At 43.9% G+C, this 17,873-nt stretch overlaps 1 protein-coding gene across 2 annotated transcripts in view; it reads right to left on the bottom strand.

Moving 5' to 3' along the window:
* Positions 1-465: 465 nt before the first annotated feature.
* The window catches only part of LOC120050447 (transmembrane protein 163-like), a 56,857-nt gene continuing 39,449 nt past the window's right edge, over positions 466-17,873 (bottom strand). The window contains exons 6-8 of one of the 2 annotated variants that reach the window (XM_038997035.1): positions 10,907-11,018; positions 6,615-6,756; positions 466-2,293 (exon numbers count right to left, since the gene is read on the bottom strand). In XM_038997035.1, coding sequence (XP_038852963.1) covers positions 2,233-2,293; positions 6,615-6,756; positions 10,907-11,018 — 315 coding nt within the window. In that variant the 3' untranslated portion in view covers positions 466-2,232. Of the gene's footprint in view, positions 2,294-6,606; positions 6,757-10,906; positions 11,019-17,873 lie in introns of both variants that reach the window. The other variant, XM_038997036.1, reaches the window with a different exon arrangement.

The raw sequence follows: 17,873 nt of genomic DNA, 5'->3' as shown, positions 1-17,873 counted from the left end.
CTGGAGCAGTGGAAACGCGTTTTCTGGAGTAATGAATGACGCATTACCATCTGGCAGTCCGACAGACGAATCTGGATTCGGCGGATGCCAGGAAAACGCTACCTGCCTCAATGCATAGTGTCAACTCAAAACTAGGTGGAGGAGGAATAATGGTCTGAGGCTTTTTCATGGTTCGGGCTAAGCCCCTTAGTTCCAGTGAAGGGAAATGTTCAGCACACAATGACATTCTAGATGATTCTGTGCTTCCAACTTTGGCAACAGTTTGGGGTAGGCCCTTTCCTGTTTCAGCATGACAATGCCCCCGTGCACAAAGTGAGGTCCATACAGAAATGGTTTGTCGAGATCGGTGTGGAATAACTTGACAGGCCTGCAGAGAGCCCTGACCTCAACCCTATTGAACACCTTTGGGATGAATTGGAACGCCAACTGCAAGCCAGGCCTAATCGCCCAACATCAATGCCCGACCTCACTAATTCTCTTCTGGCTGAATATAAACAAGTTCCCGCAGCAATATTCCAACATCTAGTAGAAAGGCTCCCCAGAAGAGTGGGGGCTGAAAGGGGGGGCCCAAATCCATCTTAATGCCCATGATTTTGGAATGAGATGTTCGACGAGCAGGTGTCCACATACTTTTGGTCATGTAGTGTATATCCTACATCTACAATTACATCCAGCGTGGCAGATTATGAAAGCTTAAAACATAATTATATGGTATATTTACTTGCCAGGAAGACCGCATTTGCCCCCTCAGATTTTGTTAAGGAATTAAGGAAGAGGGAATGGCCTAAAAAGAGATGACTTGTGTTCTAGCCAACCGATTTGGCTGTAGTGCACAGAAAGACTTGTTTTAATTCCAGAGTAGTAAATTCTGGCTAGAGTCTTTGGCTCCAGTCATGTTGTTTGTTGATGGTCTGCCACAAGCTTTTATTCAACACCCCTTAAGCAATAAAGCAAACACCGATTCCATACATGAGCTGGTGACAGGGACATTTGTGCTTTCATATTCACTAATCAAATGATACAGGTTTTGTCCCAAATAGTACCCTATTCCCTATAGTGTATTACTTTTGAGCAGGGCCCATAGTGACTATGTTGGGAATAGGGTGCCATTTGGGACACAAGCCATAGATAAGAGTCTTATGTCATGTTGCTATTGCACATGCTGTACTGTCTACAATTGATAATACAATGGGCATCTCAGAAATCTATTTTCCCTGCAGATTTTTGGGGGGATAGAAAACATGTCCTACTGCTACTACTAGTAGCAACTACCACACTAAGCAATACTTTACCGACCATTTTTATTTTACCTTTATTTAACTAGGCAAGTCTGTTATGAACAAATTCTTATTTACAGTGGGTTAACTGCCTTGTTCAGGGGCAGAATGACATTTTTACCTTGGGGATTCATTTTTAGCGGGATGCGATCTAGCAACGCTTCAGTTACTGGCCCAACGCTCTAACCACTAGGCTACCTGCCACCCCTACTACACCATGACTAAATAATAGCAACACAAAATCTACTTTGATCAGTGGTGTCAAACAGAAATAGGCGTGTGCGCTAAATGCCACCCTAATTGAAGCACTTTTTATGGGCCATGGTCAAAAGTAGTGCAATAAAAGGGAATAGGGTGGTGAAAAGTAGTGCCCTATAAAGGGAATATGGTGCCATTTGGGACACACACAGTGTTACTGATCAAAAGAAAGCGCCTATTAGAAACCATTGAAATCTCATAAGGACTGAGATCCTACAATGCATATCTGAATCAGCCATCTTGTCCAAGGGGAGATAGAGATATGAACGAACACCAGACTAATCAGTGGAGACGGTGCAGTGCCTTTGTAGCGGCAGTGACAATTTCCTGACGACTCAGCAGCGCACGTTCTTCTGTCCTTCCACCTCCCCCTGCTTCGGTAGAGGAGGAGATTATAGAGGGAAACGTCAGTCTTCTCATTGACTTTGTAATGACTCATATGGACGGATCAGGTTCTGAGTCAGATGGACCACTTGGGTCTAACTAAAATGCCACTGGGCTGGCACCTTGAGGTCTAAACCAATCAATAGGTTTTATCATAGTGACTGGAGAGATCTACCAGGAAGAATGGAGCTGAGCTGGATAGGGACTGGGCGTAGATATACATACCCTAGAACAGACACTGGACGTACTTCTACTGTACATAACCTAGAACCCATCCCCCTCGGAGCCCTCACTGCCCTTCCGTGGCCTTCTGTCACTCAAAGCGCTCGTAGTTCCTCGTCTGTCGCACTCGAGGGACCATATCAACCAGCAGCCTGGGACAGGAGACATTCATATTAATGAAATCGCTAACATTCACAGGTACACACACAGTGAGAGCTGCAACTGCATTTCATTGCCAATATTAAATTAGTGAAAACCGTTCTTTGTAGTGTGATTCTGAAATTAATCTAGTTCAGAATGTGTTGAGTAACTGAATCCATCACGTCAGATCATTTGAGTACATTTGTATAACCACTGCAGCTGCTTTTGTTGATGAATTTGTTGATGCACTCTGTGGTGTCATGTTTGGATTTCTTTCTCCCCCGAGTCTCTTTCATCACACTCTACTCTCAGGTGAACTCATGCAAGCCAAGCTCAAGTCCTGTGATTGGAATGCTCCCTGGGACAGAACACTGCCAAGCCTAGTGATAGGCTGCACTGCCAGTGTAGTGCAGTGTTTCCCCTATGATTTTCTTCAGCAGCAGTGGAAAATTTAGCGTGAGTGGGGAGGGGGGGGTTTGTGGGAGTCTCCAATGGCGCCATCTGTGACCAATGTTTGGGGGGAGGAACTCCTCTTGGACACGGAGACCAAATTTAGCTGTTTTAAAGCTAATTTCCTGCAATTCTACACATTTTGTCAAAGGACAGAAAAATGTCCAAGCAATTCTACACCTTTTGCCATGGCTTATGCCATCTGAGTGACTCAAACAAAATCAATGGCTGCCCCATACTATGATATTTTTGGAATTTTAGATGATTCTCACTCACTGTCTGGTTTATATTTTGGTGGTTGTTATTTCAAAGATTATCATATTTAAAAAATACACTGAGTATACCAAACATTAGGAACACCTTCCTAGTATTGAGTTGCATCCCCCCCATTTTGCTTTCAGAACAGCCTCAATTCATCGGGTATGGACTCTACAAGCTGTCGAAAGCGTTCCACAGGGATGCTGGCCCATGTTGACTCAAATGCTTCCCACAGTTGTGTCAAGTTGGCTGGATGTCCTTTGGGTGGTGGGAGCATTCTTGAGACACGGGAAACTGTTGAGCCTGAAAAACCCAGCAGCGTTGCAGTTCTTGACACAAACCGCTGCGCCTGGCACCTACTATCGTACTCCGTTCAAAGGCACTTAGATCTTTTGTCTTGCCCATTCACACTCTGAATGGCACAACCCATCTCTCAATTGTCTAACGGCTTAAAAATCCTTATTTAACCTGTCTTCCCTTCATCTACACTGATTGAAATAGATTTAACACGTGACATCAATAACGGATCATAGTTTTCACCTTGATTCACCTGGTCAGTCATGGAAAGAGCAGGTGTTCTTCATGTTTGGTACACAGTGTATATATATATATATATATATATATATATACACACTGCTCAAAAAAATAAAGGGAACACTTAAACAACACAATGTAACTCCAAGTCAACAACACAATGTAACTCCAAGTCAATCACACTTCTGTGAAATCAAACTGTCCACTTAGGAAGCAACACTGATTGACAATAAATTTCACATGCTGTTGTGCAAATGGAATAGACAAAAGGTGGAAATTATAGGCAATTAGCAAGACACCCCCAAAAAAGGAGTGGTTCTGCCCTCACCCTCCGATCCAACAGGTCCCAGATGTGCTCAATGGGATTGAGATCCGGGCTCTTCGCTGGCCATGGCAGAACACTGACATTCCTGTCTTGCAGGAATTCACACACAGAATGAGCAGTATGGCTGGTGGCATTGTTATGCTGGAGGGTCATGTCAGGATGAGCCTGCAGGAAGGGTACCACATGAGGGAGGAGGATGTCTTACCTGTAACGCACAGCGTTGCGATTGCTTGCAGTGACAACAAGCTCAGTCCGATGATGCTGTGACACACCGCCAAAGACCATGACAGACCCTCCACCTCGATCCCGCTCCAGAGTACAGGCCTCGTTGTAACGCTCATTCCTTCGACGATAAACGCAAACCCGACCATCACCCCTGGTGAGACAGAACTGCGACTCGTCAAAGAGCACTTTTTGCCAGTCCTGTCTGGTCCAGCGATGGTGGGTTTGGGCCCCATAGGCGACGCAGTTGCCGGTGATGTCTGGTGAGGACCTGCCTTACAGCAGCCCTCAGCCCAGCCTCTCAGCCTATTGCGGACAGTCTGAGCGCTGATGAAGGGATTGTGCGTTCCTGGTGTAACTCGGGTAGTTGTTGCCATCCTGTACCTGTCCCGCAGGTGTGATGTTTGGATGTACCGATCCTGTGCAGGTGTTGTTACACGTGGTCTGACTCTGCGAGGACGATCAGCTGTCCGTCTTGTCTCCCTGTAGCGCTGTCTTAGGCGTCTCATAGTACGGACATTGCAATTTATTGCCCCGGTCACATCTGCAGTCCTCCTTGCAGCATGCCTAAGACACATTCACGCAGATGATCAGGGACCCTGGGCATCTTTCTTTTGGTGTTTTCAGAGTCAGTAGAAAGGCCTCTTTAGTGTCCTAAGTTTTCATAACTGTGACCTTAATTGCCTACCGTCTGTAAGCTGTTAAGACACTAACAACCTTTCCACAGGTGCATGTTCATTAATTGTTTATGGTTCATTGAACAAGCATGGGAAACAGTGTTTAAACCCTTTACAATGAAGATCTGTGGAGTTTGGGATTTTTACGAATAATCTTTGAAAGACAGGGTCCTGAAAAAGGGACGTTTCTTTTTTTGCCCAGTTTAGTTAATGCCTAAGAGATACCTGAAATCCCAGGCTCTGGTAGCGTGTCCAGCATTTGAGCACCTGGAACGTTGAGAGAGAAGATATCACTAGGAGAGGTCCTCTGTCTCGTCAGAAATGCAGTTCCAGTTTACTGAGATGAGTTACTTGGCCTTTGCCATAGTCAACATTCCTCTTGCTGTTCTCAACATATTGGCAAACTTATTTTTGTCCTTCTGCATGCTCCATCCACTGCGAGGCAGAGACTGAAACAGCCTGTGAAGATACTAGTGGGATCTATGGTGTGATTCACCACAGTCTACAGTACCTGGTTTCTGGTATTGTAATTGAAGTCTGCAGCTAGAGCTCATCTTTACCTTATATTTGGTAGTGGGGTACACTGTATCCGGCAGCATGTCAAACTACTTGGATTAATTGTTTCTTCTACAGCCAGATCGTCCCTGCCCAGAGAGCTCTCTTCACCTGGGTGAAGAGGAACATCAAAAACATCATCTACTGGGCCATATTTATCAACAGGGTGTTGTTCTGTTGGTTTGACTTCGCTGTTGAACTTAACTAGTTTTTTTCCCCCCTCAAGCTTTATCAGGAAAGACAAACAGCACTTATAATGTACATCAATAAATGGCCTTGTTTCTGGTCCTCCAACTGTCTTGTTTTAAAAATAATAAATACATTTTTTGTCTGTCTGATGGTTTGGTTGAGATGTGCTACCTGGGAAGACACATGAAGAGCACCTTCTCTCCCCGACTGCACAGTCAGATGAGGGTCACCATCACTGGAATCACGCAAGGAAAGCTCTATTTCTTTGCCGCGCTGTGGTTCTAAATTCATTACTTCTGCGAGAATTTTTCCTCTACATACTTTGACATTCCTTTTTTTTCCTGACTGTCCAGAGAATAGTAAAAGTGAATGAGTTAAAAATCTGTAAAATACCCTTCTATTTTTCAAAGTGTGTTATTGACACTACAGGCAAAAATATATATATTTAGGAGCAGTTGATTTACTGTGTGAGGGAAACAATTAACTTTTTTTTTTTTTTTACAGTTAACACCAAAAGCGTCTCCACTAATGTTTACAAGCGTAATGACCATTTTGGTGTCTGAATGTTTTCCAGGTGGCGCCAAAAGCAACAATCTAAGTGAAACACTGGCCGTGTTCGTTTTGCATCATTCCATTGATGCAAAACGTGGTGAAATCTCCACCCACTGGGGCACCGGGCAATGTAAAACATGCGCATCCACTGGTATGTATAATGGACGTTTCTACTCCAAGGGCCTTCTCAATGGTTACAATTTAAATGACAACATTTCTGTTATTTAAATAAGTGTATTTCTCAGGGGACATAATGTACATGTGTGTAAAAGTGATTGAATATTATGTTTCTTCTAGATACAGATCTAGGATTAGCTTCCCCTCCCTGAATCCTAACCATTGCCGGGCAAAACTGACCCAATATCAGTGTTTAGAGGCAGCTTCCCCCTACACCTGGGGTACTCAACTCTTACACTACGAGGTCCGGAGCCTGCTGGTTTTCTGTTCTGCCTGATAATTGCACACACCTGGTGTCCCAGGTCTAAATCAGTCCCTGATTAGAGGGGAACAATGACAAAATGAAACTGGCTTTGAGGTCCAGAGTTGAGTTTGAGGGCCGTACCCACTTACTTGACCCCGTAGGCCAGGATGATGAGACCTATCAGGACCCCTATGGACCCGTCCAGGTACCACACTTTGGGATCGTGCTTGAACACCGTGGCACTGATTAGAATGGAGAAGCCCATGACTCCGCCTACCAGGGAGTTGAAACCTGTAGATCAGACAAGAGAGGCAGTTTAGTCAACTGTATTATCCCACAGAGGGAAATAGAAATAGCTTGAACATTAACAACAATGAACACATGTACATATATTTCATGAAATGACATGTAGTCTGCCACAGAGTCTTAATCCGAAAGTCCATAAAACAGAATGAACAGAGACGATTTTGAAACCTTTTCGATTGGGTCTCCTCATTCGATAAGAGCCCACTCAACTGGCTCTCTCTGCACCTCAAAAACACACCGACTGACAAGGACCTCTGCCAGTCTTTTACATACTGTATGTTTGATATGACCAGGCTGGGCACGTCAATTACCTCCGTAAAGAATATCATCTATGGCGCTGTATTCCTAGGGGCAATCTGCAGTTCTAACAACAACAAAGGGACACCCCGTCTGTGTTAAACAGCTAAGTGACAGGGCTGGAGAAATGTAACCACTCAAATTGGATGCAAAGACTGAACATCCATGAGATCAAAATTACACAGAGACTACAGTGTTTGTTTACATTTCTTAAAAACAAGGGCGCAAAACTAGCTTATACTTTGGGTTCCGATGGGGTACAACAGTTGAACTAAGCTTATGAAGCATTTATAAGTTATATTCTTCAAGAATCAATGAGTATAAAAAAATATATATATCATTCACTTAAGTCTAAAAATGTATGTAGCAATCACAGATTGCCCCTTTGATGGCTTGTTTAAGGTCACATTGAGACGAAAATCTGGTAGGTAAATAACTCCTACTCTATTCTGCTAGCTGTCACTCACATACAATATAACGAACCCCACACACACTTTAATGAGCGAGTATCTCCATCCAAAGCTGACCTTTCAAATTGGTTTGATGCCAGCCTGTTTGCCACAAATCTCTTATTGAAACGAGAAGGGACATTAAGAGCTCAGCAGCTACAGAGTTGTCGATAAAGACTCCTAAGTGGTGAACAACTTTCTCAGGTATAGAAGTAAATAGATGTGCGGCCCAGTACCTGAGGGTATACTATATGCAATTCTCCGGTCTGTGTGGGTAAAAACCCAGCACCTACCGGCTCTAAAAATATTGAAAGAGTGCATATTTGAAATTTTAAAGGTTTTAGTTATATCTGTTTGGGCTTCTTGCAGTCAATTGCAGTCTACAAATTATTTGTAATTATACTGAACAAAAATATTAAAACGCAACATGTAAAGTGTTGGTCCAATGTTTCATGAGCTGAAATAAAAGATCCCAGAAATGTTCCATGCGCACAAAAAGCTTATTTCTATTAAATGTTGTGCACAAATTTGTTTAAATCCCTGTTAGTGAGCATTTCTCCTTCACCAAGATAATCCATCCACCTGGTGGGTGTGGCATATCAAGAAGCTGATTAAACAGCATGCTCATCACACAGGTGCATCTTGTTATGGGGACAATAAAAGGCCACTCTAAAATGCGCAGTTGTGTTACACAACGCCACAGATGTCTCAAGTTGAGGGAGCATGCAATTGGCAGGAATGTCCACCAGAGCTGTTACCAGAGAATTTAATGTTCATTTCTCTAAATAAACTGCCTCCAACGTCGTTTGAGAATTTGGCAGTACGTCCAACCGCCCTCACAACCGTAGACCATGTGTAACCAGGCCAGCCCAGGACCTCCACATCCGGCTTCTTCACCTGCGGGATCGTCTGAGACCAGCCACCCGACAGCTGATGAAACTGAGTATTTCTGTCTGTAATAAAGCCCTTTTGTGGGGGAAAATTAATCCTGATTGGCTGGGCCTGGCTCCCAAATGGGTGGGCCTATGCCCTCCCAGGCCCACCCATGGCTGCGCACCTGCCCAGATGCACCTGCATCGTCTGTGGCTCTATTGGGGTGGTATGCAAATTGAAGTGGATCTAGGGTGTCAGATAAGATCGAGATGGTAAGGTCCTCAACTAGCCTCTCAAAGCACTTCATGTCAGAAGTGGGTGCTACAGGGCGATCGCTTTTCTTGGGTACAGGAACAATGGTGGACATCTTGAATCAAGTGGGGACAGCAGACTGGGATAGGGAAAGATTGAATATGTCCGTAAACACGCCAGCCAGGTGGTCTGCGCATGCTCTGAAGACACGGCTAGGGATGCCGTCTGGGCCTGCAGCGTTGCGAGGGTTAACACGCTTAAATGTCTTACGTCGGCCACGGAGAACGAGGGCCCACAGTCCTTGGGAGTGGGCCGTGTCAGTGGCACTGTGTTATCCTCAAAGTGGATAAAGGGGTTTCGCTTGTCTGGGAGCAAGACGTGTCCGTGACCTGGCTGCTTTTCCCTTTGTAATCCGTGATTGTCTGTAGACCCTGCCACATACGTCCCGTGTTTGAGCCGTTGAATTGTGACTCCACTTTGTCTCTGTACTGACGTTTTGCCTGTTTGCCTTACGGAGGGAATAACTACACTGTTAGTATTCAACCATATTCCCAGTCAACTTGCCATGGTTAAATGTGGTGGTTCGCGCTTCCAGTTTTGCGCGAATGCTGCCATTTAGCCACAGTTTCTGGTTTGGGTAGGTTTTAACAGTCAGTGGGAACATCCCCTATACACTTCCTGATGAACTCAGGCCTATTGTCTGTGTATACGTCAATGTTATTCTCAGAAGCTACCCGGAACATATCCCAGTCCACGCGATCAAAACAATCTTGAAGCGTGGATTCCGATTGGTCAGACCAGCGTTGAATAGACCTTAGCACAGGTACTTCCCGTTTGAGTTTCTGCCTATAGGAAGGGAGGAGCAAAATGGATTTGTGATCTGATCTTCCGAAGCGAGGGAAGTCCTTGTAGGCATCCCGGAAGGGGGAGTAACAGTGGTCGAGAGTTTTAGCTGCATGAGTACTACAGTCAATGTGTTGATAGAACTTCGGTCACCTTTTCCTCAAAATTGCTTTGTTAAAATCCCCAGCTACAATAAATCCGGCCCCAGGATATGTGGTTTCCAGTTTGCACAAAGAGCCAATGTAGTTCCTTGAGGGTTGTCGTGTTATCGGCTTTAGGGGGAAAATACAAGGCTGTGACTATAACTGAAGAGAATTCTCTTGGGAGGTAATACGGTCTGCATTTGATTGTGAGGTTTTCTTGGTCAGGTGAACAAAAGGACATGTGTTTCTGTACATTATCACACCATGAACAATTAATGATGAAACATACACAGCCAACATTTTTTCTTCCAGGAGAGTTCTTTGGTCCTGTCTGCGTGATGTACTGGAGAACACAGATGATTGTATGGACAGGGACAGCATATCCGGAGTGAGCCATGATTCTGTGAAACATTATGTTACAGTCCCTGTTGTCTCTCTGAAAGGAGATCCTCACCCTGAGCTCACCCTGAGCTATTGTCCAGAGATCGAACATTAGCGAGTAATATACTCCGAAGCGGTGGATGGTGTGCACGCCTCCTGAGTAGGACTAGAAGTCCTCTGAATAACTTTTCTCCGCCTGCGGCGTCCCGGAGCAGCCTCAGAGATAAGTTCAATTGCTCTGGATGGTACGAACAAAGGATACAATTTGGGAAAGTCGTACTCCTGGTCGTAATGCTGGTGAATACCGCCGCTCTGCTATCCAAAAGTTATTAACCAGCTGCAGAAATAACAAAACAATTGTGCAAAGTTGCTCAGGCGCTAGAAGCAGAGCTACCATGTCTGTCGGCACCATCTTCAGTATATGTTCCAGCCCCATGACCATCTGCTCAAGAAAAGAAATTGGCCTGAATCTAATTGATGGTCACTGCCCTATATAGTGCACTAAGTAGTTCCCAATATATTCCACAGATTCCATGATGGCGTCTAAGCCAATAAACCTTCCATCTTTGTGCACTATGGGAATAGGGCACCATTTCAGACAACCATAGCCTCCTATACACCATACCTTTTCCCCTTTTCTCTCAGTTTTTCTATGGAGTTTTTCACCCTCGTGCTCCACCTTCCCCCAATTCTCTAACTGGCCTGAACTCAAGTGGCCTAGATCAGGCAGAAGTATGCGCTGCTTCCTCAGAGTTCGGTAGCTCCAGGGTGAGGTTTCCCCTAGGTACAGACCAAGGATAATCTTCTCCTAACAATCCTAATAGAAGAAAAAAAGCACAAAAAAACTGACTGAAGCTCATTGTCTTGGAGCAACTACACACCGAGTTAGGTACCTACCGTCTGTGATGAGGGCGCTGCTAGTGAGCACCCTACCCAGCATGAACTTGACCACGGCCAGAATGACACACATCACGCCACTGACGATGGACACACTGAAGAGGAAGTCATCCTGATAGAGAAGAGTAGATGAGAGGGGGATTGGAGAGAGAGGTGACGAAGGAAGAGAGAGCGAGAGTGGGTAAGTGTTGCAGAGTGCCTCCGCAGTAGCATTAATATTGCACTACAGCCTTACAGGCCTGAAAAGCTGCATTTCTGCAAGGTTAATAACCTCATCAGTCCCATTAAATCCCCTAGTGAAAAAATGCACCACTTTCATTAATCTGCTTGCTCTGCCCTCATATTTAGCATCACATTGAAGTGTTTTACCATTTTATTTTCAGTACAACCATAGTTTAATTTATGAGTTTTATTGAAAAATGTCAACAAAATAAGGCCACCAAACAAAAATCTGACAAAATGAATTTATAAGAATGCTGTAAGTACAGGAATTGTCTGCTCAGTGGGGAATGAATATCCAACTAGCCAGTGACAACTGTGTGGAGTTCGACAACTATGTGAGCTTATTACAGTATTATAGACACTGTCTTGTGATTTCCTATGATCTTCTATGTAGAAGAACCCCTTACCTTCTAACGATTCGTGTGGCCTGTGAGCGCCAGAGTAAAACAGGTTACATATGAAAGAGACAAGGGTCATAATAGTTTGTAGGTCACAACTGTCGGGTGTTTGTGTTCGACGAACCATTTTCGGGTCCGCCCTTGTCTCACATACAACGCTCCAGCTCAGCCCCCGTTAAATCACACACTTATGGTTGGTATCATGATGCAGAAGAAATAGACCAATCAAATGCAACAACCCAGCAGTCTGTAGCTCAAACACACAATGTTCACATGGGGTTAGAAGCCCTAAATCCTGCCGGTGTGATGGTGGGACAAAGCATTTTAAAAACAGGCAACAAATAACAGCCAGAGATAGTCTACAATTAAGTATAAGGACGGTGAAGCCTGCAAGCCCAGTAAACACACGGTATATTCCTGAGTCATTGTTGAGCTTAGAAAGAAAGAGATGTTAGTGCAGGGGTGCAACAACCTCTACGGACAGGGAAGGTCATGACACTCACGTTCTAAAATTCCTTTCCTAGTTTTATCAATACACTGTGATACAAAAAGGACCAGTGCCCGTATAGAGGGTGAGTCACGCTCTCTAATACACTCCCCCCCCCCCATCTAGTGCACTACTTCTGACAAGGGTCCATATGGCTCTGGTCAAAAGTAGTGCACTATGTAGTAGAGAATAGGGGGTTGTTTGGAATGCAAACTGAGACACACACTCAAGTGCGTTTACATAGTGCCTGACATTTGCAGTTGACAGTCCAGGATTTTCTTTGAGGAATTGAATGCACATCTCAAAAGCTGTGTCCCGATTCTCTACCCTTCTCCTGAAGTGTGCATTTGTCTTACAATGGTAAATCTATTCAGCCAATGCAGAGGTGTCTCTCCTCTTAAACTGAATTTGAATACACCTGTTTCGGAACAACTCCGGCCCTATTCTCACCACGAGATATGAAGGAGAGGAGCAGGGTGGCGAAACAGTATTCTACTTTCCAGTTCACATTACATCCTTGCCTTACCATAACTTTCGTTGTGGCTGGCAACATAACATTGGTCCACAGTTCAAATTGACCGTAAATATCACAGTAGCCACTAGCCGGTAAGCACAAACTATTCAACAATGACAGAAATGTTCCACCTAAAACATATTAGCTACACTGTTGAATGCAACAATTCACAAACGTGTGCAGACAATTAAAAAGGTTTATTTTCTCGGCAGTAGGCTACTCTTTACATTTTAGCTTCAAGACATAAGCAGAGCTGCTAACAGCAGGTCTTCAAGTAACAATAGCGAATAAAAAAAATAAACGATTAAACTTCTCATATTAATATAAAAGCACAGTAGGCCTACCTTTCAAGATTACAAACCAGGCTTCATTTTTATAACTATTATGCAAATCATTACATGTGTAATAGCAAATTGTAACTGAAAACATGGGTATAAGTGAATTCACTGGGAAGCCCATACCAGCAACCCCAAAAACATTTAATAAAATGCCTCTTGATTTGTCAACGTGTACAATGTCTGTGCTTCAGTCTGACTGTAGTCTACTGATAACCACAGCTACAACTAGCCTAGAGGAGCCTATCTGATCCCATCTGGGCCTGGCCAGGGAAAACATAACGTCATGTTTTTATAGCCTAAAATAGGCCCATTTACTTGTGTTCTGAGAAAATGTGAATGTGATCCAACTTCGGTTAATATTTGAACTGTGGGTGGCTCGGCTAACTAGGCCTTTTTAATAAAAAAAATTATTGACTGGAATTAATCAACACAATAATGACATACTGTATGAGTATCGTTTTAATTACAAATGCCTTCACAATTCAACCCTGCATACATACAGCGAGCTCAGCCCTGATAGTTTTATTGTAAAATTGCAATGGTTCTCTTTGTCCGTGTAAAGTGTTAATATTTTCATCAAAGCATTTATGAAACAAACTTTCAAAAAGAATGGAAACGTCTTGGCAGGGGAAAAAAATAATTTTAATAAATGTGGGTGTCATAGCCAGCCATTAAATAACAATAAATGCCAGAACAGGTCTAAATATAAGTGTCATGACCGTGTTAACCTGTTTATAATAGTCATACAACAAGTTGTCAGCTGTTAAGACAAACTCAGCAAAAAAATAGAAAAGTCATCACTGTCAACGGCGTTAATTTTCAGCAAACTTAACATGTGTAAATATTTGTAGATTCAGACCAACTGAACAAGTTCCAAATCATCAAATCAAATGTATCATCAAATCTTCTTACATTAGCTGATATATCAAAGTGCTAGCACGGTGGCTAGGAAAAACTCCCTAGAAAGGCCAAAACCTAGGAAGAAACCTAGAGAGGAACCAGGCTATGAGGGGTGGCCAGTCCAAAGACATGTGACTAACAGAAATGGAATAATATGTCCCTTAACAAAGGGGAGGGGGGTCAAAATCAAAAGTAAGTCATTATCTGGTGTGGCCACCAGCTGCATTAAATACTGGACTGCACCAGATTTGCCAGTTCTTGCTGTGAGATGTTACCCCACTCTTCCACCAAGGCACCTGCAAGTTCCCAGACATTTCTGGGGGAGAACGGCCCTAGCCCTCACCCTCCGATCCAACAGGTCCCAGACGTGCTCAATGGGATTGAGATCCAGGCTCTTAGCTGCCATGGCAGAACACTGACATTCCTAGCTTGCAGGAAATCAGCCATACTGCTCATTCTGTGCGGTGGCATTGTCATGCTGGAGGGTCATGTCAGGATGAGCCTGCAGGAAGGGTACCACATGAGGGAGGACGTCTTACCAGTAACGCACAGCGTTGAGATTGCCTGCAATGACAAAAAGCTCAGACCAATGATGCTGTGACACACCGCCCCAGACCATGACGGACCCTCCACCTCTAAATTGATCCCGCTCCAGAGTACAGGCCTCGGTGTAATGATCATTCCTTCGATGATAAATGCGAATCCGACCATCACCCCTGGTGAGACAAAATCGCGACTCGTCAGTGAAGCACTTTTTGCCAGTCCGGTCTGGTCCAGCGACGGTAGATTTGCGCCCATAGGCGACGGTTGTTGCCGGTGAGGTCTGGTGAGGGCCTGACTTACAACAGGCCTACAAGCCCTCAGTCCAGCCTCTCTCAACCTATTGTGGACAGTCTGAGCACTGATGGAGGGATTGTGCATTCCTGGTGTAACTTGAGTAATTGTTGCCACCATCCTGTACCGCAAGTGTGATGTTCGGATGTAATGATCCTGTGCAGGTGTTGTTACACGTGGTCTGACACTGCGTGGACGATCAGCTGTCCATCCTGTCTCCCTATGGCGCCGACTTAGGCGTCTCACAGTACGGACATTGCAATGTATTGCCCTGGCGACATCTGCAGTCCTCATGCCTCCTGGCAGCATGCCTGGGCATCTTTCTTTTTGTGTTTTTCAGAGTCAGTAGAAAAGCCTCTTTAGCATGGGAAACAGTGTTTAACCTTTCTAGGACACACGTTCCGCTAGCGGAACCCCCCCACAACATTCCGCTGAAAAGGCAGCGCGGGAAATTCTAAAATATTTTTTTGAAATATGTAACTTTCACACATTAACAAGTCCAATACAGCAAATGAAAGATAAACATCTTGTTAATCTACCCATCGTGTCCGATTTAAAAAATGCTTTACAGCGAAAACACAACATAAGATTGTTAGATCACCACCAAGTTCCAAAAACACACAGCCATTTTCCCAGCCAAAGATAGGAGTCGCAAAAACAGAAAGAGATAGAATTAATCACTAACCTTTGATGATCTTCATCAGATGACACTCATAGGACATCATGTTACACAATACATGTATTTTTTGTTCGATAATGTGCATATTTATATCCAAACATCTTAGTTTACATTGGCGCCATGTTCAGAAATGCCTCCAAAATATCCGGAGAAATTGCAGAGGGCCACGTCAAATAACAAATACTCATCATACACTTTGATGAAAGATACATGTTTTACATATAATTAAAGATACACTTGTTCTTAATGCAACCGCTGTCAGATTTCAAAAAAACGTTACGGAAAAAGCACACCATGCAATAATCTGAGACGGCGCTCAAATTAAATAACATTTCTCCGCCATGTTGGAGTCAACAGAAATACGAAATTACATCATAAATATTCCTTTACCTTTGAATATCTTTATCAGAATGCATTCCCAGGAATCCTAGTTCGACAATAAATTGTTATTTTGTTCGATAATGTCAATTATTTATGTCCAAATAGCTGCTTTTGCTAGCGCGTTTAGTACACATATCCAAACGCTCGTGCAAGTGACGCATAACGTCGGACAAAAACTTCAAGAAGTTATATTACAAGTCGAATAAACTGGTCAAACTTAGTAGAGAATCAATCTTCAGGATGTTGTTATCATATATATCCAATAACGTTCCAACCGGAGCATTCCTTCATGCCTGTTAAAGTTATGGAACGCAAGGCGATATCATGAGAAATGCGCGTGACCAGGAACTGGCAATCTGCCAGACCACTGACTGAAACACCTCCCATCCGGTCCCACATCACAATATACACTTCATTCAACATTCTACCGACTGTTGACATCTAGTGGAAGGCATAGGAAGTGCAAACAAATCCATATCTTCCTGGGATTTGAATAGGCGATGAGTAGAAAAAACACCAGCCTCAGAATTTCCACTTCCTGTTTGGAAGTTTGCCTGCCATATGTTCTGTTATACTCACAGACATCATTCAAACAGTTTTAGGAACTTCAGAGTGTTTTCTATCCAATGGTAATAATAATATGCATATATTAGCATCTGAGCCTGATTAGCATGAAGTTTACTCTGGGCACGCTTTTCATCCGAACGTGAAAATGCTGCCCCGTAGCCCAAACAGGTTAAGAAAAAAATCTTATTTACAATGACGGCCTAGGAACAGTGGGTTAACTGCCTTGTCCAGGGGAAGAACGACAGATTTTTACCTTGTCAGCTCTGGGATTCGATCTAGCAACCTTTCGGTATCTGGCCCAACGCTCTAACCGCTAAGCCCCACTATATAGTATCTGAAAGAGCATATTCTGCAGTTTCTATGACACTCACCTTTGTCAAGTAACTCTAAATTCAAAGAGGTGCAGCTCTTGTTCCAATTTCACTTTTGCCAAGAATATCCATGCTGTCCATGCATTCAGCACATGACCACTCACGAGGCAGCATTGCTCTGGCTACTAAGCAAAAACGAGTAACAGTAAATTATCCTGTTATCATGTCATCAATGGATGAAAGAAACCAGATAGAAACTGATAATGATGCATGTGACTTCAGTTAAGTTTTGGTTAGCTGCCTATGTCGAAACCAAGTACTTGCTCAATGGCTTTCCATATCAGGGGGGAAATGAAACCAGCCTGCGGGTGAGCGACTGGTTTTCATAGTCGTAGAGCCTTACATGGGCAAAGGCAGACATGTGACCATGGACAACTTCTTCACATCAATTTCCCTGGCAGACAAGTTGATTGCAAAGACTTGCCAGTGAAACAATAAGGCGGTAGCTGCCCCTCTCTGCGCAAAACATACCAGTGGAGCAGTACTCCACAGTGATGAGTGGTAGAGCAATGTACAGATGTAAAATAAGAGTGTTTGCATCCTCAGCACCATGCATCCAGTGTTGTCGCTATATTTGACTTTGTCGCTATATTTAGCGAGTATTCAGACCCCTCTAGCGAGACATTTTCAAAAAAGCGACTAGCGACAAATCTAGCCACTTTTTCTGGTGTTATTGGAGACTTGAATGCACGTATCATTCTTACTCTTCTCAACGAGCAGCTTGTGCTGCTGTTGGCCCCACCCCTGTCCCAAAGCACTCACAGGCGGCCCAGGCCTTGCGCAGCAGTCCCTCCCAGCTGCAGTCGCAGGATATGTTCACCCCTCCGTGTCCAGACTGAAAATGAATTGCGCATGTGGGAAGCCACCGCTGGCTGACCCCGCCCAGGCTTACACTCAGGGCGGGATGTAAAAGTAAAAAAATGTACATACAAAAAATAACAAAAAAAATAACTAAGTAACTCTGCCAGTGTCTCTCTTTTGGGTCACTTTTGCCGGTCCCAAGCCCGGATAAAGGAGGGTTGGAAATGGGACAAAAAAAAAAAAAAACGGGGGGGGGGGGGGGGGGGGGGGGGGGAAGTATCGACAGAAGTTCATTTGCAGTTCTAAACATATTTTGGGTGTTTTTTTACTCACTTTTTGTCACCCACAACGTTATTCCTCTCTCTTACAGCGTCCATCACAATTACATGCACATGGCCAATTATGCAAATTAGATGATGGCGTCATTTAGCGACTTCTAGCGACCTTTAGGACAGCCAATAGCTACTTTCCTTAC

Source organism: Salvelinus namaycush, chromosome 7 (genome assembly GCF_016432855.1).
Source record: "Salvelinus namaycush isolate Seneca chromosome 7, SaNama_1.0, whole genome shotgun sequence".
In the NCBI taxonomy this organism is placed as follows: domain Eukaryota; kingdom Metazoa; phylum Chordata; class Actinopteri; order Salmoniformes; family Salmonidae; genus Salvelinus; species Salvelinus namaycush.
This window is presented reverse-complemented; position numbering and strand designations above follow the sequence as displayed.